General features: G+C 54.8%; 1 protein-coding gene across 1 annotated transcript in view; it reads left to right on the forward strand.

Moving 5' to 3' along the window:
* The window catches only part of LOC119102649 (oxysterol-binding protein-related protein 2), a 32,075-nt gene extending 12,581 nt beyond the window's left edge, over nucleotides 1-19,494 (forward strand). The window contains exons 9-18 of the mRNA XM_037226109.1: nucleotides 3,613-3,823; nucleotides 4,493-4,602; nucleotides 5,393-5,551; nucleotides 6,793-6,905; nucleotides 13,650-13,734; nucleotides 15,937-16,068; nucleotides 16,390-16,498; nucleotides 18,288-18,508; nucleotides 18,937-19,068; nucleotides 19,392-19,494. Coding sequence (XP_037082004.1) covers nucleotides 3,613-3,823; nucleotides 4,493-4,602; nucleotides 5,393-5,551; nucleotides 6,793-6,905; nucleotides 13,650-13,734; nucleotides 15,937-16,068; nucleotides 16,390-16,498; nucleotides 18,288-18,508; nucleotides 18,937-19,068; nucleotides 19,392-19,494 — 1,375 coding nt within the window. The remainder of the gene's footprint in view (nucleotides 1-3,612; nucleotides 3,824-4,492; nucleotides 4,603-5,392; nucleotides 5,552-6,792; nucleotides 6,906-13,649; nucleotides 13,735-15,936; nucleotides 16,069-16,389; nucleotides 16,499-18,287; nucleotides 18,509-18,936; nucleotides 19,069-19,391) is intronic.
* The last annotated feature ends 4,032 nt before the right edge of the window (nucleotides 19,495-23,526 follow it).

The following is a 23,526-nucleotide window of genomic DNA, read 5'->3' on the forward strand; positions in this document are numbered from 1 at the left end:
TGGAGACGGCCTCAGAGGTCCTCACTGTACCGGTACGTGACCGGGCCAGGCGAGGCTGGGGCGCTGGGGACAGCCTCAGAGGTCCTCACTGTACCGGTACGTGACCGGGCCAGGCGAGGCTGGGGCGCTGGGGACAGCCTCAGAGGTCCTCGCTGTACCGGTACGTGACCGGGCCAGGCGAGGCTGGGGCGCTGGGGACAGTCTCAGAGGTCCTCACTGTACCGGTACGTGACCGGGCCAGGCGAGGCTGGGGTGCTGGGGACAGCCTCAGAGGTCCTCACGTTACCGGTACGTGACCGAGTCAGGCGAGGCGGGGCGCGAGGGCTAAGGGGACCCGGTTCTCGGCTCTGGCTCGGAGACTTTCACGGCAGGATATCAGAGCGGCATCCGGTCGCTTTCCGTCGCACGGCGTCACTATCGCCCGACTGCCGTTCTCGTGTAAGGCGCACTCGCTCGATGACCATGTGCTCAAATTAACTTTCGCCCCAACTGTAGAGGGCTGGTAGAGTTGAGCTGGTAATGTTCCACATCGGACATGAACTTTTTCCATAGCGCAGTGCCGGCACCTGACACTGGATGAGTGCTGGTGGCACCGGGCGGGTGTCTGAGCTGGTGCTTGGCAGTAACCATGGCATTCGTCGCCTCCTCGAGACGCTGGGGTAGCGCATCTCTGACGTGATCTACCTCGAATGCTGTAGGATGCATGCAGGCGTATGAGTGCTGCCTAGGGTTCGTTAAGCCGCAGTTCTCCTCAAATGGCTTCAGCTTTGTGTCACTGTAAACGGTTGGCTTCGGCTTTGGTTCTTTGTGATTTGTAATGGCCGGGTATCGCTAAGGTTTCGGATGGTTTTTTAGTTATGGCTCCGACTTTGGCTTTGTGCGATATTGAACTGCTGGCTTGACTTTGTCGTGGCGATTGCTTCACTACAGCTGCGACGTAACTAAAAAAACTGTGCCTATCTTGTGAACCCAGGATGCCACACAAGTGTTCGAGGTTGCAACGCGGGTATGGCTGAAAGGTCGAAACCAGCCAGTCATTCTCAGAAAGAACCTGAAGCCACTTTATGACGGCCAGAGGACTGTCTGTCCGAAACGTTCTGCGCACACTCACACAAGACGAGTTAGAGAGATGAGAGGCGAGACACTCACGGGAGTGCGACAGTCCAAAAACAGCCTTACATTTGTAATGCATCTAGGTGGTGAGATTCATCACTTTCGTGTCACTTTGTCACTTCTATGTGAAGATTTATCACTTCCGATTAGTTGCAGTCGCTTCGCAGGACCGTGACAATCTGTTTTATCCCGCTGTTTTAGCATTGGCTTCGCAGAACAACGTTATTCACTGGCTTCGACTTCGGCTTGGAACTGATGGTTTCAGCTTTGGCTTCGCATTTCCTGTCTTGGAAGCCGCTGACTTGAGCTTCAGCTTCGCATGCGTCAAGCCAGCCATAGCTTCGGGTTTGGCACACTTAAGAAATGCGACACCGCTGGTTTGGGCTTCGGCTTCACAGTTCCAAACTTCGAAACCACCGCGGCTCCGTGCATTTGTCTTCGTTTCGGATTCAGCCCCGAGGCCAGAAGCCTTGCTTTGTCCCCATGCCTATTTGTATGGGCCGAGAGTACAGTCTGCATTGTGGGAAAGCCAAAGAGTGGTTGAGACTCGGAGCCTCTAATCGGTTTATGAAATGGTCCTTGAATACTCTGGGTCGTGGCGCGGTGCGGAGCGGGCCGCCGCCGCCGCGCCGCGCTGGTTTTCGGTCCCCGGACGCGCTGAACCCGGTGCGGTGCCGAGCGGGCCCGCCGCGCCCCGCGCTGGTTTTCGGTCCCCGGTCGCGCTGAACCCGGCGTGGTGGGGAACGGACCGCCGCCGCGCCCCGCGCTGGTTTTCGGTCCCCGGACGCGCTGAACCCGGTGTGGTGTGGAGCGGGCCCGCCGCACCGTCCGGCTGGGTGTGTGACGCCAGGCGGCAGCAGATCAGGGCTGCCTCCGGGCGTGCACCTGCTCTATCGCCAGGTCGATTGTCGGCCATCGATAAAGCGGCGCGAGACCGGCTGCCGGCCGGGTGCCGGTGGCACGGGAGGCCGGCTGCCGGTCACGTGTGTGCTCGGTACGGAGCTGGGTGGTGCTTCCGTGGACACGGCCCGCGGCCGGGCGCAGAAAAACAAAGCCTGCGGCGTACGCACAAGTGACAGGGCATGTCGCAAGGACGTACGGGAAGGCTATCCCGCGTAAGCTCTTCGTCCTATAGCACAACAACGGATAAGTAGGTGACAGATGGAAGAGAAGCTGCATATATTAAGCAGTTCGGATTAAAGGGGTCCAGATGAGACCAGCCGGGACTCTTTGTGCCATTTGCATACGGAAGGTCATATTGCCTCTCCCCCATGACTTTTTACGTTTATTGTAGATCATTGATGCCTTGCAGCCTAAAGCCATGGGAACTTGTGATGCGAGTGTATCTAAAAGTCAGTGGGACATAACCCGTTGAAATTTGAGCCCCCAACATCATTCAGAGGCGACTCTGAAGCCAGGTTTTAGAAGCGTGTCAGGATGGATCATGAGGTGTTTAACTGGACTGTGCCGTCATTATTTCCTTGAGGAAAGCTGACCGATATTTCGCTACAGTTGGTTGAAGCACAGTTTTTGTATCAAGGCTGGTCACCAGTAGATGGTATGATGCACGCGAACTACCAGGAGCGGTGGAGGGGTGTGATGTTTGCTACCAGCGCGTCCGTCTTGGTCAGCCTCAGGCATCTCGTTATCACACTAGCGCGTCGTTTTGCCCTCGTTTTGTTCGGCTTTCATCCCTCTCGCGCCGACGGAGCGGATAGAGGCCCCGGGAACGGCGGCGCCATGGTCGCACATACCCTGCACGTGCCGTTGCCGGCTGCCTTGCTCTCGCGTCGATGGCTCCGGGACGCGCCGCCGGCGAGCGTCCGCCCGCACGGACGCCTGCGGACCATCTTGTTCCTCGGGTCGGTCACGTCCGAAGGCGTCTGCGTGACGCGTGCCTCGAGAGTCCGACTGTTTAGCGCCATCGTCGGCTTCATCTCGCTGCCGCTCTCCTTTAGTTCGGGTGAAGAACTGGTGACGCGGCACCAGCTGATGTTGGGCGACACCTTCCGTTGTCTCAAGCAGGCGTCAGTTCGACCGGCGCAGACCTGGAGTCGCTAGCTGCAGCCGTCGATGGTGCGGCCGTTTGCCAGCAGGTTAACACCGTCTGCAGAGAAGGATCATTCTTCGTCTGAGGGCATACCATCGTAGATGTCGTTTCTGTAGATCAGCCAGGGCAGGGTTGGAGCACATCCCCCGGTGAGGCTCCTTCTGGAACGTCATGGGATCAAAAAGAATTTCACCTGCGCCCACCTGACCTGACCGGGAACGGTCGGTGAAGAAGGCCTACATGAACAACGCATCCTGGAATTTCGAGTCGGCCCACCTTGGTATGGGATTTTTTGTCTGTGCTACGACGTCGATTGCGGTGTCCCGTATACCGCCCCATCAACGTGAACTGCGGCTGGCCTCTGTCTAAAAGACATTACGCGTTCAAAGAAGTTACGTCTGCTGCGGGCTGTCTGCCGGCTCCAGACTGAGCTCGGCGCGTGTTCTCAGGATCCGTCTTCCCAAGGAGCAGACCTCGGCGGACAACTTCAGCGTTTGGTCGGTGCTGAAGAGCGCCATCGGCAAGGAGCTGACCAAGATCTCGATGCCGGTGGTGTTCAACGAGCCGCTCAGCTTCCTGCAGCGCATGACGGAGTACATGGAGTACTCGCACCTGCTGCAGGCCGCCGCCCAGGAGCAGGACAGCATCACCAGGATGCAGGTCAGGTCTCGGCCGCCGCCGGCAGCGACACGACTGGAGGGCTGGCGGGACAGCAGTGCAGACGTACATTCACCCGGCGTTTGGGCCGTCGCAAGCCTCTATCGCCATGCTGTATATGAAAAGGGAGTTACTTTGTGTATCGTTGCATGCGTCAGCTGTCGTTTACACGTGCGCAAAATGACCATTGCAGTCGGCGCGTCCTAGAACACTAATATACACCAACAGCTGTTGTCTATCCGTTCCTGCCTTTACCAAAATGACCAAATGACATGGCTGTTGGTATGCCGGCGCCGGCGTGTAATGTCTTGTTATTCCCTCGTGGAATATGTATTACCTGACGTATGAGTGCCAGTCTGATCGGTACACCGGTGGGTCAAATAACCTGCCAGCTGCCCGACTTGTCCTCCGTATTCGTCGATGGGTGTGCAAAGTGTAATGCGACCGAATTATCACATGTTACGTTGAGCGGTTCGAGGCTGGCCTCTGCTGGGGAGATGCAGGCGGTGTGATGAGCGACATTGCTCAATATACGGGTTTTGCTGGTGTCTTGCGCAGCCTGTGTGGGTGCCGTCAGCGGTCAGGGTGCCCTGTTCGTTGTCCCATCGGACGTGCCATTTGACCCTCCGCCGTTCGCGCGGGTCTCCATTGATATGAGTGTCTGCTCTCCAGTATGTGGCCGCCTTCGCCGTGAGCGGTCTGGCCTCCAACTGGGAGCGGGTGGGTAAGCCGTTCAACCCGCTGCTGGGCGAGACGTTTGAGCTGCACAGAAGTGGCTTCAGGTATGTGGGCATGTGCAAATCAAATTGCACTCGCCTCCGCCCGTTCCGTTCCGTCCCGTTCCATTCCGTCCCGGCCCGTCGTGGCCCGACCCACCCTGGTCTCGCTCAGTAAATACTGTGGTTAATAACGTCGCGTATAAATAAGGACCCCTAACATTAAATAGTAAGTGTGTACGCGTTTGGAGCACAACTGTTGTCATTTAGAATAAGTGTCGCCAATAGTGTCGATAAAAGTTATGTCGTGAATAGATAAAAACTGAGTTTTGTAGGAGAAGAAATGGCGGGTGTAAGTTATTGAAGTATGACTTCTCATGTAGCACTGATGTCCTGTAAAAATCTGCAGTAAAAGTAATATTGCGTGTAAGTAAAGACGGCAAAAGTATTTGCTGTGAAAGTAATGGCAGGTATACGTACTTTAGCGTAAGTTTTTCCGTGCGGCACTTTTGTCACGTTGAAGTCTGCAGTTGAAGTAATGCCGGATGTAAGTAAATTTGAAGTATAGGTTTTCATGCTGCTCTAATGTCGCGTGTAAGCAGTAACAGCAGAAGTATTGTCGAATCACTTTTGTCGGTTGGAGTTTTTGCCGTGGCACTCATGTCGCAGAACCGATATATTTTTAGTTTGCTTATACCGACAATGTATGCCGCGTGTTGCCCTGGCCTGGACCACCCGTCTGCCGTTCCTGTCAGGATGTGGTGTGAGCGTGTATCTCACCACCCGCCCCTGCCGGTCGGGGCGCCACCGTCCCGGTCTCGGCCCGTCATGACCCGCGCTGTATGGCCTCCCGCAGGATGGTCTGTGAGCAGGTGTCGCATCACCCGCCGGTCTCAGCGTTCCACGCCGAGGGCGACGCGTTCCGTTTTCACGGCTCGATCCAGCCCAAGCTCAAGTTCTGGGGCCGCTCAGTGGAGATCGAGCCGCGCGGCCTGCTGACCGTCGAGCTGCCCGGGTCAGTGCCGACACGGCCTCGCCGCCTGGGGCCGCTGCCGGCCGAGAAGGCGGGCGACATCCGGGCTGGCCACTCGGGCCTCGTGCTGCCATGACACAGTGACACATTGATCGTTGATGGCTCGTTTGCCGACGCTCGTGACTCGTAAGGTCAGGAGCGTTGGAGCGGGAGAGGGGAGGGGGTTGTCCGTGTCCGACAGACTGAACGCGTCCGGGAGGCTTTCGTGGCATCGTCACTCAAGCAGATGATTCACGCAGCTAAAATTACCAGTAAAACCCAAAGACCCGTGGATCATGAACCCAACACTTAAACCAATTGGCTACCTCCGGCGGTGAGACATGGGGTGCTCTGAGGCGTAATGGTCCGCGAGTGAGGCTCAGGGGCGGTGTGATGCTGGTTAGATACACGCCGTCACCTCCGCTGGATTCTTCAAGAGGCCATTGGCTGCCTGTTTTGTGGCGGAGCCTGGCCGGAACGGGAGCACTGCGTCGTGGGCGGCGCCACGTCTCCGCTTGTAGTCACGACATCCTCAGCAGTGTTAGGTGCTGGAAACGGAAGATGCTTGTTTTGCCGCGCTATAGTACGGCTGCGTTGCGCGGTGCCACCGGGTGCTGCTCCGTTCGGACAGGCTGTCTCCCAGCTTGCCGAGTTTTGGCCGCGCTCCAGGTGCGCCGGGAGGCGGTCGATTTCAGTGTGGGTCTGTGGGGCGGCCCGGCCCGAAGGATGGCAGGCGGCCTCCGCCACGCACCGGGGCGGCCCTATTGATCCGCCCGACCCGGCCCGGCTCGCCCGCACCTCGTCAGCTTTGAGATGGGACGCACCGGAGAGACGAAGCACCAGCCGAGCGGGTCCGGCACCCGGGGCTGCTCCGGCCGTCTGCTGCCCAGCGGGCCGGCACCCGGAGCTGCTCCGGCCGTCTGCCGGCTCTTAACCCATGTGGCGTCAGTGAGAGCCGTCCAGCCCGTGTGGAGCCGCCGATTCGTGTTTGATTTATTTTTCGTTTTGTTTTTTTAGTCGTGTTTTCCGTTTGTCCTCGACAAAGCACATCATGCGAAGAATCGGCAACGGGCGGTATTTTCCACTCCCCTGGAGTGTCGGAGGGGTGGTGCAATACAGGCTGGCAGGTGTGAGGCCGTGCCCTAGCCATCCCCGTAGCGATTCCGTGGCCGTGTGCTCGCTGCTGACCGTGTTCTGAGCGCCGAGCCGCGCTGGCGCCGACTCACTCCCCCTCCCGCTCGCAGCCACGACGAGGCCTACACCTGGAGCAACGTCAACTGCTGCGTGCACAACATCATCGTGGGGAAGTTGTGGATCGAGCAGTATGGCACCATGGAGATCACCAACCACCGCATCGGTACGATCTGGTCCGAGGGGCCGCACGCGCCGTCAGCGGTTGGGGCAGGGGTCGAGGGCCCTCGAGATCAGACGGGAGGAGACGGAGCGTTAGTGGCACAGGTGGAGTCATTGTTCGCACGATTGTCCTTGTCTGGTGTATTGATGTGCACACAACGGTTCGGCCATGGGCGCTGCATGACCTACAGCAGTCGATGCGCCCTAAAACCCCAAATCATCATCATCAACGGTTCGGCCAGTTGACTCGCCGGCCCTCCACGGATGTTTGGAGTCCTGAGAGGGGCTCGATGATGTGTGACATTCAGCCATGCATGCGCCGCGACTCGAAATCTCCCCTCGATATTGCTGGAATCCGAACTCGGGTCTTCTGGTTGCGAGTTCAATGCTCTACCAACCGAGCCGACCGAGAATGGCGAGGCATGCGGACGCACATAGGTGACGACAAACACCATCCAGTCCTTAGTGCCTCACACCACCCGACCGTTGTCCTGCCCTGGTGTGTTGGTACGAGCACTGCTGTGTACGTACTGACACACCAGGCCAGAACGATAGTCCGAACAATGACTCCATCCGCAACCTGAACAGTTATTCCATGCGTGGATCCGGCTGTATTGCCGTTTATGGTCGTGTTCATTATAGACACATGGGAAAGTAAATTGTCTGGATAATGGGTTGCTCAAAATATGATGGATAATAGCAATTGCCCCGGTGGATGGTATGTTTTGACTGGTTAATGAAGACGTACCTTACAAGAAGTGCTGCGTACGTGAGCACTGCTGCAAAACTTACTTATTCGTGAGTAGTTGGGAACTATTTGTTTCGATTGAGCCATGCTACTTATGCACCGTTCAAATCGTGGTTCATTTTAATTCTCCCGGATTTATGAATTTGATTTGTATGCTAACCCTTTGGACTGTCCGGCTTCATTCGCATTTACTGATAGTGAAAAACCAAATGTAGCGCACCTGAAACTTGGATCCGCTGGGACGCCTCGATCATTTGAAACTTTGGTATCACACTGCAGCTGAGAAATTAACCGCCGCGGCGCAAGCTCAGCCGAGGCAGGAACTTGCCCCATGAATGAAATCAGTAGGGCCGGAGGTGGGGCTGGGCACGTATCCCCAAATGTTTCAACAACACGCCTGATTTCGCGGGAAAATGAACTTTCTGTGCTTCTCTCGAAAACTACCACGACTCGGTGGAGAATGATTCAGATGAGGCATTGGTATCACGCATGGGGTAAGTTTTCGGGCCGCGTTGCTGGCCTGGGGCGTTAGTATGTAAACAACGTCTTGGCCGGTGTAATTCTCCCGCCGTCGCCCGGTGTTATTCGAGCCCTCTGAAGAGCGGGATGCTGTTTGTCTCTCAGCTATACTCGCATGCCAACCCGAGTGTTCTCCTGCGAGTTGCTGGGATTTAAGGCAGGGCCATCCACCTGAGTACAGCGTTCGACCTCAAGCGTTCTTTCATACTCGCATGCCAGCCAACCTTCAGCATTCGACCATACTTGCATGCCAATTCGAGTGTTCTCCTTCGAGTTGCTGGGATTCAAGGCAGGACCATCCACCTGATTCCAGCGTTCGACCTCGAGGCATATGTCCTTCCCGGCTAGTTCGGTGGTGGAGCGCTCGACTGGTAATCACTAAACCCCGGTTCGAATTCCAGCAATACCACGGAAGGAATTCGTGTTATGGCACGTACGTAAAAGGTGAAGCTCAAAGTGAAACACCTGATCCTCATTCTTTTCATGACTCAAGAACAACTGGCGACGGCCGAAGAAAGAACTGATCTTGGAGCTCTACGTTATTTCTTTATTGTTTGATAGATGATCTTATTCTGACGATAATCTACTATCAGTACCAGAATGTGATGGTCAAACAACATAATCAAGGGTGGATTGTCTATATTTACACAAATCGTTTCGAAGCTGTGCACATGACGACAACGGAGCGTAGCTAAGAGATGTCGAGTTTTGCCAATGCAGCCAATACCCCCTTGATAAAGTCGCTAAACTAATACCTCACGGCATGTAAAAGTCTGGTTAATTGTCAGCTGATATCCCCAATCTCGTGCCCGAAACGTTTTGTGCGTGCTGGCGCACAAGACGGCGGCGATAGACTGATCATTTTGTGGAACGAAGATCAGTTCCACACTGCGTTCGCCCCCAGCTCGGTGGGCTCCGGACTGATTCCGGCCCCGCGCTGGGCTGGGTTCGGGATTGTCGGAAATTCATGGGTGATGTTTGTGCACGTGCCGGGCCGTGACCTTGGTTTTCGCCAGCGATTTTCTAGCTTTCGCGTGCACGGAGCCCTGTTCTAACAGCTGCAAGCGTGCATGACCTGCGGTTCTCAGGTGATGCCGTTCACGTTCGAACTGGTGTCATGTTATGCACAAGTTGCGTATATTTTTCAAAGGCCTGGACCTTGCTTATCGTTTTACAACAACCAAGTGATTTGGCTCCAGCAATGGCGTGTGCCTGCAATTACAGCTAACGGGTCGCAACCAAATGAACCAGTCCAGGTCATCGGGCTTAATCACCTACTTCTCTTTGAAGTCCCGCTGACCATTTGTCGAGTTGATGCGATTGGTATGCGTATATGGTACCTTTGGCGCGATTGGTACGCTTATATTGCGATGGCGATTGCGATTGGTATGCGATTGGTACGCTTTGGCGCTGTCATCAGCGGCTTGACTTTGGAGCGACGAACTTTTTCCCAACACATGGGCTGCGATGCAAATGGAACAGCATAAGCCATCCGGTGTGGGGTCAGATAGCGCGCGCAGTATCCGGCCGTGTACCGCATATAGCTTGTCAGTCGGCCCTCCGGCCGGGCTTGATCCGGCCCATCCCGGGCATTGATGATAGGTAGCTACAGTCATTGGAGTGTAGGTGGTCACTGCCGAGGGAGGCTTGAAGCGGATGCAATGCACAACACGCGCGCCCACGCACACACACACACGAGCACGCACGCACACACGCACGCGCACACACACGAGCACGCATGCACGGGCACACTCGCACGCACGCAATCACGCATGTATTTATGTGCTATAAATATGACCTTGTATACAGCGGTCCAAAGGTGCTTAAAAATTCAATTGAGCGTAAGTCTCTCGTGCCTGGGTGGTTGTAGGGCAGTGTTAGTCACATCATATAAAAGCGTGGAAACTTTACTTTGAAATGAGCGTAGCTGCGGTTTCTGTGATGAATGTGGTTACCATAGCTTGTGAAGTTGTTGAATTTTCGCGCGAAACACAAGTGCCGTAGTGAGTGGTAGCAATTCGGCACCGCTTCGCGTCAAGTCATATAGAACAAAGAAGGCGTGCTGAAAAGCACAACTCGCGAAGCCAGCCACGCCCACCATTCCGTTACTGAAGCTCGCTTCGATGCAGGCTCATAACGGGGACCGCGACTGGCGATGGATGCCTCACGATAGAACTGCCTCATTCGCCTTCGTCGAGGGCGGGAGCAGGCATTCCCAATCTTGCGACGGTGTTCACCACCGGCGTCGACTTTTTTTTACTGATTCTGTACACCTTGCCTTTCCGACGTTTTGCGTATTCTTCTTGTTGCCCACTTCCTTCCAAGGTGCAGTTGCTGGAAGAGTCTCAAATCACCCTCACATATTCGCGGACGTGGTCTATTGTCTTATGGCGCAGAAGTGAACGCCAGCAAAATCTCAGAGGAGTGGCAGATTCATTACGATGGGACCGTCATCTCGGCTTTCCGGCACTCTCCAAAATATTGACAGGAGTTCGACGTGTACCGAGATGGTCCACGTTTCTGTGAGGTTTGAATCCTGGGCACACCGAGCTACGTGACCTTTCATCGATAAGTAGCGTGTTACGCGGGATGTTAACATCGTTTCGCATGGGCAGATCTAGCAACTGTATTTACGTATGTGGTGACCGGATACTACCATCATGGGGTAAAGGATTTCCCATGCTTTCCAGAGACAATATTTCAATTGTCTTACATCCACCCGATCGTGACTTGTTTGGCTTTTTGGTTAGCGTTGACACTTTCCTATCAGCCCTCATATTGGTCACGTCTTGCATGATTTAACTAATGGATTGACTATCGAAGCAGGACGCTCCATTATGACGATGCTTGTCGTCTATGACAGGCTTCGCCCACGGCGTTCGGAGGCGTATTTTTACAGCTGATCACGTCAGCGGGGAGTGGTTTGTCAGCAGGGATCACGAGCAGTGCCGTCCACCTCGCGGCTGGAGACAGCCGAGCCGTCGCTCGATGGCGTGCAGGTGCCGGGACCGGGCGCTGTTTGGGGCGCTATCGCAGCTGCTCCGGCCCGCCACGTGCAGTGGTGGGCACGCCGCTGTTGGCGGCCGGGTTATTACAGCGCCTGGATAACCCGGATACAGTCAATATCGATGGCGAGTCGGGAAGTACACGGCCACTTCGTATCGATGCGGATGTATTTCCGTGTGCCCGTAATAGGTTCATTGTGGGCACGTGACAGTTGTCCACCGTCATAGCCCCTGCGTGACGTTCTTTCGAATGGGGCCGGTTTCCTCTTTTTGTTCGGCACTTGGGCTTGTGCCTCCGTGGCAGTTGTCTGCCCCTGTAGTGCGCAGAAGCCAGTGAACCACTTGAATCAATGAAGCCATTGAGTTGCTTAAGTATTTATCGTGCTGGTGCGCTGGGTCCGCTCGCCGTCTCGCAGTGCGCGAGCTGCCTGCCCTCAAAGCCGCTTCCGTGTGCGCCGCCGGTCCAGGCTTCTGAGACGGACAGTGGGTGGGTCGGTGGCGGGCGCTTGGCACCCAGCTGTCCCACATGCGGACCATGCGGAATTTGGTCATCGAGCGGCGGGCCGGCCTGGTGCGCCTGACGTCACGGCGCGGCGGCAGGACGGGCCAGCGGCGCGCGAGCCGGCTCTGTCGGCCGTCGTCGCACGGTCGATCGTAATCACTGCCCGGCCCGTGGCGGACGGTGAGCGCCGGCCGGCTCCGGTCATACGACAGCGGCCGCGGCCGCTCACCGCCGGCAGACGCTGTCAACGGTGAGCGCCGGCCGGCTCCGGTCGTACGACGGTGGCCGCGGCCGCTCACCGCCGGCAGCTGCTGCCGCCGGTGAGCGCCGGCCGGCTCCGGTCATACGACAGCGCCGTGGCCGCTCACCGCCGGCAGCCGCTGCCAACGGTGAGCGCCGGCCGGCTCCGGTCATACGACAGCGCCGTGGCCGCTCACCGCCGGCAGCTGCTGCCAACGGTGAGCGCCGGCCGGCTCCGGTCATACGACAGCGGCCGCAGCCGCTCACCGCCGTTAGCTGCTGCCAACGGTGAGCGCTGGCCGGCTCCGGTCGTACGACAGCGGCCGCGGCCGCTCACCGCCGGCAGCTGCTGTCAACGGTGAGCGCTGGCCGGCTCCGGTCGTACGACGGTGGCCGCGGCCGCTCACCGCCGGCAGCTGCTGCCAGCTGCGATCCGTTCGGGTCACGTCGCCTCGTGAGTGGCGAGGTGCCGGATCATTACCGGAGGCTCTGCCGGTGCGGGTACCGGCACCTGGGCTTGGCAAACGGGAGACAAAGCAGTTGTGGAATTCTGACGTGCAAAAAGCAACGCGTAGGGACGGTAGTGTTGATGTTCGTATTGGCCACCTGTGAGGCTTCTTCTGGGGACTTTGTCTTATCTGGGACTACCAATCGATATCTAGGGGTGCCTACCATTTAATCACGGCGGGCAATTTTACCGCTGCTACTGACTTCTAATTGCGAGCGCCAAAGCACCTCCAGTAGCTTCAAAGCTGCGTAAATATATGGACAGTGGGCAGGGGCCGATCTAGCCTGGAGTTTTTTTTTTGTTTTTTTTTTGGGTGGGGGGGCAACTGTTCGTCGCCAGCTGGCTGGCGTGGGATCCGAGATGCAGTGCATAGTGCCTCTCGCGAGTACCCAGTAGGGACACCATTCAAGCACCGAAATGCTTTTGAGTCTTCTATATACAGAATGCATGTTTACAAAGCTCGTAACATAAGATATTACTTTCAAGAGTCAAGTGGTCAGATGGGGTTTACTGCAAATGGTGATCAGGGTGACAAACGGTGAAACAGAGTGATCAGGCCGGACAAGGGATGATTCTAGTGGCTATGAAGCGTGGTGGCAGCTGCGGAGCGGCTGCGGCGGGCGGGCACACCGGTGAGCCGCGCTGCGGAACGAGATGAATGATGAGCCGGTCAGGAGTCAGGATGCAATGTCAAATTAAATGTTTGATACCGCACCATCAAAGTTAAAGCAGACGGTAAGTGGACGAAAGTTTATGAAGTTCTGGGAATGTTTTGGGGGTGGGGCCAAAACATACTCTAAGAGTTGTTTGGGGGGGGCATGGCCCCGGGCCCCCCCCCCCCTCCCCCAGGATCCGCCTATGCCAGTTGATATAAGTCGTACGCTGCGGCTGCTACACTGCCCACCAATTTACACCAGTTTAGAGCTGCGTGCTGACGGCAGTATATTTTTTTGTGTATTGCATGCTGCAAACATCGCACAACAGTTTGTAGAATGTGTATTATTTTATCGGAAGGCGGTGAAAATCGTCAAAACATTGGTCACAAGTTGCCGAGATTTTACCGACAGACTCACGGACCATCCTGTGCCACCCTGGTGTGGTTCCGTCGCCGCTGACCTAGCCTGTCGGCCACTCTCACATTACAGGGGACCAGTGCACCATTCTGTGCCACCCTGGTGTGGTTCCGTCGTCGCTGACCTAGCATGTCGGCCACTCTCACATTACAGGGGACCAGTGCACCATTCTGTTCAAACCTGCTGGCTGGTTCTCCAAGGAACTGCACAGGCTGGAGGGCTTCGTTGCCGACAAAAGGTAACTGCCCCAATCATTCCAGCGTACGTTTGTTTTCGTGCTTTCCAATGTTTGTTCTTCTCTTTATATGTTGATACCGTGCCGTGTTGTCCCGTCAGGTTTTTTATGTCTGCCGACATCTCTTCTCTTCCCCTGCTTATGTTAGCAATTAGGATCACATCGTTTTGTCACCTCATAGGTTTAATCGTTACGGATGGCGTTTGTTTTATCTTGACAGTACCCATACCTCTTAAAAAGAAAATCTCGTGCATTACTTATCGGCGCCAACAGGGGCAAAAAATCCGAAAATTCAGGTACCCTTTGTAATCCGACGTAGTTACCCAGTTTTCAATCGATGCCGACGAAACCGACGCAGATCGATATAATTATTTGAAATCGATGTATCGCGACAGGATTCTAAAATTATAGGCGTATCCAGGAGATGCAGAACATGGTGATACTAAACTATGTTTAAACGAGTTGTTAAGTGATAGTATCCGCAGGAAATGAGACGAGGTTTTGCTTTCTTGTCAGAAAAGTACGCATAAACCAAAATTTGGCGACAGGAATTGCTGAGGTGCCTATTGGGATAGTTAAAAATTGCTGTCGGTGGGGTTTTGCGATGCACGCAGCCGCTGAGGCTGTACGTCGTTGCCTGCCTCCCTGCGAGGAAGGGCGTAGACATTATCAGGGGTTCTCACTTCACTGACAGGAAGTGCGGGCACCATGGGGAATGAAACCGTACTCTTGGTGTCAACGGTTTCCGCGTACTTCCCCACTCCATCCCCTTAAACACCTGCGCCACGCTTCTCTGCTATATTGTGATAACGGAGCTCCTGTTGCGGCTGTCGTTATCATTGGAAGCATCATCTACCCCTGTGAACGCAGGGCAACAGGTGTAATCTCGGGGAGATCGCCGTTTCGGCATGATCGACAAATTGTATTGGTGGGCCTTCCAGTACCGTGTGCTGAAAGCGCGCTACCTGTAATTGCGCCGGAAATTTCAACAAAATGCCTAGGAAAGATATTTATGAAAATTACAAAATTTCAGCAACCTGCTCGCAAGCTGTTTCAGCGAAACCAGCCGAAAAATAACTCACGGGTAGCGGTAATCCGCCCCCATGCCCGGGTAAATTTTAAGGGATAGAAACTAGAACAATCCAGATTTGTTCTCTCAAAATGAGACAACGGCTCCAACTGAAAACGTGCCTTGACAATCAGAGCATGTCCAAAGGAATTGCAAGTGCCAACTTTGAACTATTTTGTTCAGCTAACCTCGCAGAAACCCGCACAGCGAGCGAGCTCTTGTCAAACAAAAAGGTGCCGAGTGAAATAGCACAGCATACCGTAATTTTGCACAACGTTATTTAACAACAATGTGTCAATGCCAATATCACGCTATGGGTTTGTTCGTGCGGAGCTCGAAAATCAGCTGAACTGCATTACGGCCGTGGCCGGCGGCTCACGACAGCCGGCCGCTGACAGAAACTTATGACCGCTCAACTTTGGCCGTTCGTTAGCGTAGAGCGCGCAAATTGCCTGAAAATCAGAATGAAAGTCTTGAAATTAAGTCCTTAGTCTGCCAGATGAAAAGTGCTGTAGGATAATTGGTTCTTTTTAACATCGCCGGCTCCTTCCAGCGCGAAAGTAGATAATTGCCGCTATCAGTAACGAATGGGGTGTTCTGCTAAGTATCCGTGTTAGGCTGTAGTCCTCAAGTTTGCCAACTGCATTGGTCTGTCAGGATCCTAAGTATGCTTGAAGACGTCTTTGTGCCTGAGTTGACCTTTCCTCGTAGCGCTGAGAATACTTTCTGGGATAGAGAACATCTGGTTGAATTCAAGACAATTGGGTGCAAAAATTTTGGCGCGACGTCAGAAATCATGAGTTTAAAGCGAAGTGCCATCACTGGGGGCACTGTTTCCCTCTACTTGAATCCAGAATTTAAAAGCTAGCAAAACAAATATGCAGCTACGAATAATATTTGTAGTTTACCTACCGTGACAGCATGTTCTTTAGCAACTTCGACTTAAACCGATTTATGGCCAATCATGTGAAAACACGATCGGCGACGGTTCTTCATTTTACAACATCGACGCTGGGTCTGACGTGGACGGTCCCGCGCACAGCTGTTGCTTCCGTGCCTCGTTTGCGGTGACGGAGGCTCGGTGTGGTGCGTCAGCTGTGATTCGATGGCCGTTGAGATGAGTTGCTCTGTTGCAGCAAGGTCCGCCGCCGCTTCTTGTACGGCAAGTGGACAGACTTCCTGCGCAGCACGGACATGCAGTCCTACGAAGAATACGAGAAGCTCAACTCTGGCCAGATGAAGCAAGTGAAGCCCTCCAAGCTGTTCTGGCTCGCCTTCCCTTCCTAACATTATTTTCCATCCGAGACGTAGAGCGATCGAACGCTTGAGATAACTAGGTTATCCTGTGGCCGTGGACTGCGTTGTTGAAGGTCAGGCGGCGAAAATCCGCCCAAATGCCCACTTTCCTGATAAGTCATAAGTTTGTATGGACGCTGTGTGACTAAGCAGTCGCAATGTCCCACAGCCTAAACAATCAGTTATCCAAGTGCGTAGTCGATGTGCCTATTTGATGGAGCCAGTGATGAGTGACGCAGTCAGAGACCGACTGTGACCCGATGTCCGCTGACCTGATCCGCTGTTGTCCACAGGTCGGGTCAGAACGGCGAGGTCAGACCGGCGCCGGTCGGCCACCGCGGCGTACTTTCCAAGCTCAACAGCATCACCGCCACCACGTTCAAGGCCCCGCCGGAGAGGGAGGTGAGGGTGGAGTGCCCGGCTGACCAAGGTCAGAGGGAGAGGGATGACGCGCCGAAGCAGCCAACCAGGGTCGGGTGTCGGGTCGGCGAGTCCCCAGGACAGGAGGGTGCGTCGCCCACCGATGCGGTGTCGCTAGCCCGCCGCAGGGGCATCAGGCCGTCCAGCCTTACGGCTACCCCTGAGGTTTTCTGTGCAATTGAGGGGTGTTAGCATTCTATGAGCACCGCCACCTGCACCGCTAGCCCGCCGTAAGCGCATGGGGCCGTCCGGCCCTACAGCTACTCCTGACGTTTTCTGTGCAACCGAGGGGCGTTAGCATTCTATGAGCACCGCCACCTGCTTCAGGTCGACCCATTTGTCACTCATGTAAGCCGCACTACTGCCGCTCTCACCTGAATGCTCCATAATTGATGACGGCCGTCTTATCAATGCAATAGCAGGGGTTTGTGGTGTCTGTCGTAAAGGCCCTGCGTGTGGAAAATACAGCATTGTAACTGATCATTTCCTTTTGACCTGCAGTCCACGAAGCTAGGAAAGCTGGCTGCGGGACAAAGCCTTCACATGCGATGCCTTCTCGTTTGCGCGACAGTTAAAGCCCGGTGCAGTGCCCCGTCGTCATGTTTTTTACCTTTAAAAAGCCAGAGTTTCATCGGTGACTTCTGTTTGGACTGCAAACTGCCCCGAGCGATCACTACGCTGTTCTGCACATCACGCAAATTGTATCGATTTTGGCGGCAAGGTGAACGGGAAGGAGCCCTGAACGCGTCGTTAGGCGCTCCCCGTGCATGGATTATTCACGCCGCACGCACACATTGCGTAGGGGGGGGAGGAGTGCTTCTAAGGGGAGGGGCAGAGGGAGCAGGGTGCCTTTCCGCTCGATGAATCAGTTGTATGTTTGTTTTTTGTCGTTTGCTCGCGGTACTTTGGGCATGGAACAGATACACTAGCAGCCTTCTGGGGGAGTTATACGTTGTTAACCTGAACACGAACATGATTTGCGTTATCCCATTGGTTGTCACTAGGTGGCGTTTTGCTATCGACCTAGCAATTGTATCACTCACCTGGGAACCAGAAAGTCAGAAACTCTTTGAAGTGTGGGCGAAGATTTTACCTTGTGTCTGATGTGGTGGCGACTTCTGATTTATCCAAACTAGGATGTGCACTGAAAAACAACTGCTAATAACTGGCAACCCATGATGTTTTTATTACCTGTTACCTTTCGTCACGACCTTGTTTCTGCGGTCAGGTAGGAACAGCTGGAATGAAATAGAAACTTATACACGGCACGAACACCATGTGCTGTAACAAAGCGTGACCAACGAAGTTTTCTGCAAACTATGTTGTGAAATTGTTAAAATCCCCTCAAGGCAAGGTTGGGTTTGCCTTCATCCGTTATAACATGTTCATTCACTCGATCTGTTTGCTTACAATGCCGAAAGGTGTGTGGAACTCAGCGAATAAAGGTTGTCATCGTTCACTTCTTCCCTGTCCTAGTGCCTATTACAAGAGCGGGGGTTGGATAGTATGCAGGGGCCGGTGCGCCTGCTGTGTGGACCCCTATTGTGCTGTGACCCTCGGCCGTGCCGTCTGAGCACCACTGGCGGGCTGTGGCGCCTGCTGTGTAGACGCCTGTTGTGGTGTGACTCTCAGCCGTGCCGTCTGAGCACCAGCGGCGGGCTGTGACGCCCGCTGTGTGGACCCCTACCGTGGTGTGACCCTCGGCCGTGCCGTCTGAGCACCAGCGGCGGGCTGTGACGCCTGCTGCAACGCTGCGCCTGTTCGTCGACAGCCGGGTCCGGAGGGCGACGGGGACGGCCCGGCCGAGCTGGGCGCCGACGGCGAGGTTCCCCGCTGCAGCTCGCTGTACTCGATCGACATCCCCAACAGCGTGACGCTGTGGGAGGCCGACCCGCGGCCGGCTCACTCGCGCAGATACTACAACTTCACCAGCTTCGCCATGGCGCTCAACCAGCCGGAGCCGGAGCTGCAGCTCTGCCGCACTGACTGCCGGTGGGTCGGCCTGGGGTCACGTTCCGACCCCCCCCCCCCCCCCGTTCACGGGCCTGCAGCTGTCGGCACTACCGCAACCAGTGCGCACAACGCGGGAAAATGGCACGGGCTCCGCGCACTAACTAGCTGTTATCGCTACGTTGATCGAGCTCGTTGTTTTTCGTGCATGTCATGACCATCACCAGATCACAATGTCTGGTCAAGTGGCTGAACGATGCCGACTAACTAGCTGTTACCGATACATCGATCGAGCTGATTGTTTTTCGTGCGTGTCATGACTATCACGATATCACGATATCTGGTCAAGTGACTGACCGATGTAGACCGAGTCCCAGTCTAAAGAGCCGCGGCGTCCTGTGGTGTGTGCCGCCGTGTGTGCCGCCGGGCCGGGATCGGTCAGTACAGCGTCGCTCCTGGTGTGACGCCAGGCTGCGACCCGACATCCGGGCGCTGGAGGAGGGCAACATCGACCTGGCCGCCGCCGAGAAGAACCGGCTGGAGGAGAAGCAGCGCGACGCCAGGAAAGCGCGCGGCAAACGCAAGGACGTCTGGCAAGCGCGGTGAGACGGCGACGACGACGGGTGGAGGGGAGGAGGCAATGCTGCTGGGCGCCGTTTGGTACTGGGGTTGAGTCGAGCGTCGGTCATTAGTCGGCATGCACTATCGTTGTATTCTGATCGGAAATATCGATATTGTGTGGCACATCTGGCCTATGTGTGGACTGCTTTTGCCATGTATGTTGCTAATGCTCGGCGCACTTCACCGGAATTGCAGCTCGGTTACTTCTCACTTTGAAGCCACCCGGCAACGGCAACATCGTTGCCACTATCGCTAGGCTGCCTCATGGCCGCGCTGCATCATCGTCTGCTGTCACGGCTTTCAGATACTTCAAGCGCTGCAGCAACCCCCACGTGAAGGTGGACGACTGGCTGTTCACCGACTCGTACTGGGACGAGCGGCACTCGTCCCAGCTGGACATCTTCTAGCGCCATCTCTGCAGTCTAGTGTGGTGCCGTTGCCGGGCGCGCCTGCCCCGCCGAGAGCGTATCGTGGCGCACAGATGGCGCCAGTATATGTCCCGACCTGCGGCGGCTGGTCAAGGCGCAGCCAACACAGGCCGGCGGGCGAGCGGCGGTCTCCGGCACCCCGGAGACCAGCGGGCCCGGACTGGCCTGCTGCAGTGCTCGCGCCAGGCTGAGCGGTCGGTCTCTGGCGCCTCGGGGACCGGGGCCGGCCCGCTGCAGTGCTCGCGCCAGGCTGAGCGGTCGGTCTCTGGCGCCTCGGGGACCAGGGCCGGCCCGCTGCAGTGCTCGCGCCAGGCTGAGCGGTCGGTCTCTGGCGCCTCGGGGACCAGGGCCGGCCCGCTGCAGTGCTCGCGCCAGGCTGAGCTGTCGGTCTCCGGCGCCCCGGGGACCAGGGCCGGCCCGCTGCAGTGCTCGCGCCAGGCTGAGCGGTCGGTCTCCGGCGCCCCGGGGACCAGGGCCGGCCCGCTGCAGTGCTCGCGTCAGGCTGAGCGGTCGGTCTCCGTGGCTGCGTGCGTAGCAGTCTGTGAGGCGTAGCCAGGCGGGGCAGGGACGGGACCAGCACGCCCCCGAGCTCGACTCGGAACAGCCCCGGCCGGCTCGTACTGCCGGCCGGGGCGCAGAGCCTGTCCGCGGAGCCTCTCCTCATGGTGTATCTGTATGAACGCCAGGTGGATGCACCGGAGAGAGGTCCAGGTGGCGTGGTAACTGTTACTGGATGGTGTCGGGCCGGAACGTTCGGGGTGCTTATCCCCGAATTTAGCTGTTATGCCCATGTGGTGCGATATTATGAAGTTGGAATTTTTAGCTTTGTGACTGAGTCGCAGATGAACAACGTGTTTTGACATTCGCGTCTTTGCTTTCATTTGGGTACTTATAAGTGACTGTATCTGCAACGTATCTTCGCTTGCGCGACTAAGATTGGTCACTGTATGACCCCCGTCGTAAACTGAAGGATGTTACCATTTTTTATTCTTTAGTTTTGTTTTGTATGCGTTACGGAGTTATCAAAGAAAACTGGAGCTTCTACTCGACATTAGATCACGGTACAGCCTCTGTTCCTATGACATCCGTTTTTGTGCGGGCGACTCTCCCAAAGGTCTGTGACCGTACTTTGAGTTCGCCGTTTGTTTGAAGGATAGACATCATATATGCATCATGCTGACTGCAATAAACGTGTATGCCATGCGCCTTTCGTGCCTTTCAATTCATGGGCGACAACACTAAACACTTCAACGGTCGTGGGCGCGGATTAAACTTCATAATAGCACGAATGGGGTGAAAAACGTGGCAATCACCCAGCCCCCTTCACCAACGTTCGTGATACAGATGCAGGCATGCAACCAGGGTTTCACCAAAAGGAGGGGCGAGATTCGTCAGCCCATCACCTTGGGCGGCCAGGCGGTTCCGCTTGGGGTCCTCGAAAATGTGTTATCGGATCTGGCCCGGTCTTGGCGCTCAGTGGCCGGATTCAGGGTGGACGGGTCCATGCGAAGATCCAGGGGCCATGAATGCTTTTGGAAACATTGAAAAAGCCAAGCATCATTGAACATTTTGCAACGAGACGTTTTAGTTCTATTCGGACCTGCACCAGCATGTACAAACAGTTCTTTCTTGATATTTACCGCTTTCTGCAGCAAAAATGACATTCTTCACAGGGGCATTGTTTGTGGGATAGCCTCCGCCTACGACACTTCTCTAACACACTACATATATTTTGATCTTTTTACTTTAAGCCCCTGGAAGATGTGATGTTCCCAGTATATAGGTTTACCTCTCTCAGAGACTTATGTACCACATCTTCGCCCTACACTCTCCAGGCCAATCAATTTCACATCGTACATAACTGAATATACATAGTGCAGAGTTGCAGGCCAAGTGAGTTAAATGTGAATGGATACAGGATCGCCTATTAATGCGCGTTCCGTCCTGATGATTGGTAAGTGGTCTTCCAAAAGAGTCGCGAGCGTGGTTATGATGGGCTACGGTGTACGTCTCGCGGCGTATTGGTAACCTCCACAGCCCCAGGCCGCTGGACACACGTCTTGCGTGCCCGCACTCACCCACTCACACACTCCGGTATTCTGATCCCGCTCCCCACGCGCCGGCGGCCCGACCCAGATGCAGGTCACGTGGCCCCGGCCAATATTTGTGCACCACGCAGGGCTGCGGTGCATCGCTCTGGTCGAGATGGCCCGGGCCTTTTGTTGATGCAACCCAAACATGACATCGGTGCCGCTGATCCACCCGTCTCATGGACTCCTTTATGCCGAACGACTTAGTCCCCGTGGTGGGCCACGAACCTAACATTGTTTTACTCTAATTTGAAACCCGAATTTCTTTGATACAGGGTTTCATGAGAAAACGAAGTCAGGTATTTTTTGGCGTGGCGCCGTTAGTTCAGATGATAGGGTCAGTTCAGCTACAAAATGAGGAACACTACGGAAGACGAAAGTTTGCCGGGGCGAATCTTTAAATTCATTCTGTGCTGAACACAAATTATTGCTAGCACTCCGAACCGACCATCCCATTACTGGAATGCACATTCAGCTGATCCCTTTTGTCTCAGTCTCTCATCCAGACAGCACGAAAAGACCTTTACCGTGGCATGCGACTACACGACTATGGGCCGCCCTGCGACCATGCTGACACTATCAAACCAAGAGCCAAGTGACCTTATTTGACGAGTCATATACGAGGACCCACCACCACGCGTTTTTCCACACCACAAATGTGGTCATAACTTCAGCGCCCTACCGAAATCCGGCTTCCGACACGTTGATGGGTGTGTTTGCGCGGCAATATAGTTTTTGCGAGCATTTGCGCGCCGCGCCTGCTGATTGGAAGAAAGGCGATGCCTGTTAACTGCCCATTTACTGCCTATTTTCGTCAAGAGATATTTCTTGTGATCTAGAAAGCAGTCAAGCATAGTCAAACTCGGATGGACGCGTGACATTTATCTGCACAATTGTAACGTTAGAGGACAGTTTGAGCGTCATCTGGAATCATGTGGCAAATGCGCCACAAATTTCTTAGCCGCGCTCTTTTGTGGCTGCGGGGATTTCAACGGGCTTGGACTAAATCAAACCTTCAGACTGCAGGGGAGAAGTAGTTTGTCGTGTGCGACAAAGGATGACCCCATTTAGCAATGAGTTGTCTTGCGCATTCAGGTCAGACTTATATTGTAGGCTGGCCAATCATCACTTTGTAAGGTCGAGGAAGAATTAGCCTCCGTGAAATTAAACTGACTTACATAGCACAACATACATCAATCCAACCGAAATTTACGCGCACGCGAGGTGCGTAGCAATAATATAACAAGAAGCACGCATGCGGTGGCACTGTTAATGCATACGTGAGTGCATTTTCTTCGCTAGTTATAACAAATTCATCTTCACCGCTATTTTTACAACGCATTGTATGGATTTATTTGAAGCATATTGCTCTTAGCCTTCATCTCATACGAGTATAGTCAATGTAAGTTGTTTGATATGGGTTCCTTTTAAGCATAATCAAGCATTGCTGAGCATAAAAGGTTATCATTTTGTTGATGGTTGTAACTGTGGATGCCATGACATGGTTGAATTAAGAAATGTTGTACGCCGCCGGAATTCACACCAAATGTTTCTCACGCCGCCCGCGAGTAGCGCACAAGTCGTAACTCGAATTAACACGGCACTGTTTTACATAGGGGCGCTGGGCCATATATCCAAGAGTAAGCGAGAAAATTTGAGTAAATTTTGTGATTTGTATGGATGGTTTGGTCACTAAGCCTCGTAAGTGGATCCGTTGATGTAGCCGGATGTTTACTGCGCCATAAACACAAAACATGCATGTTTTAGTTATAAACCATCGCGCCTGTCAACATAATAACATCCCTCTTCTCGCGAGAACAGGGATGAGCAGACGCGGCTTTTTATTACGCGTAATAAAAAGTCGTGTCTGCTTTCACCACCAAATAGAAATTGTAAGTGCTGAGAGGATGAACGATGCAGT

The sequence above is a fragment of the Pollicipes pollicipes genome, unplaced genomic scaffold, assembly GCF_011947565.3.
Source record: "Pollicipes pollicipes isolate AB1234 unplaced genomic scaffold, Ppol_2.1 Scaffold_5724;HRSCAF=6776_pilon_pilon_pilon, whole genome shotgun sequence".
Classification (NCBI taxonomy): domain Eukaryota; kingdom Metazoa; phylum Arthropoda; class Thecostraca; order Pollicipedomorpha; family Pollicipedidae; genus Pollicipes; species Pollicipes pollicipes.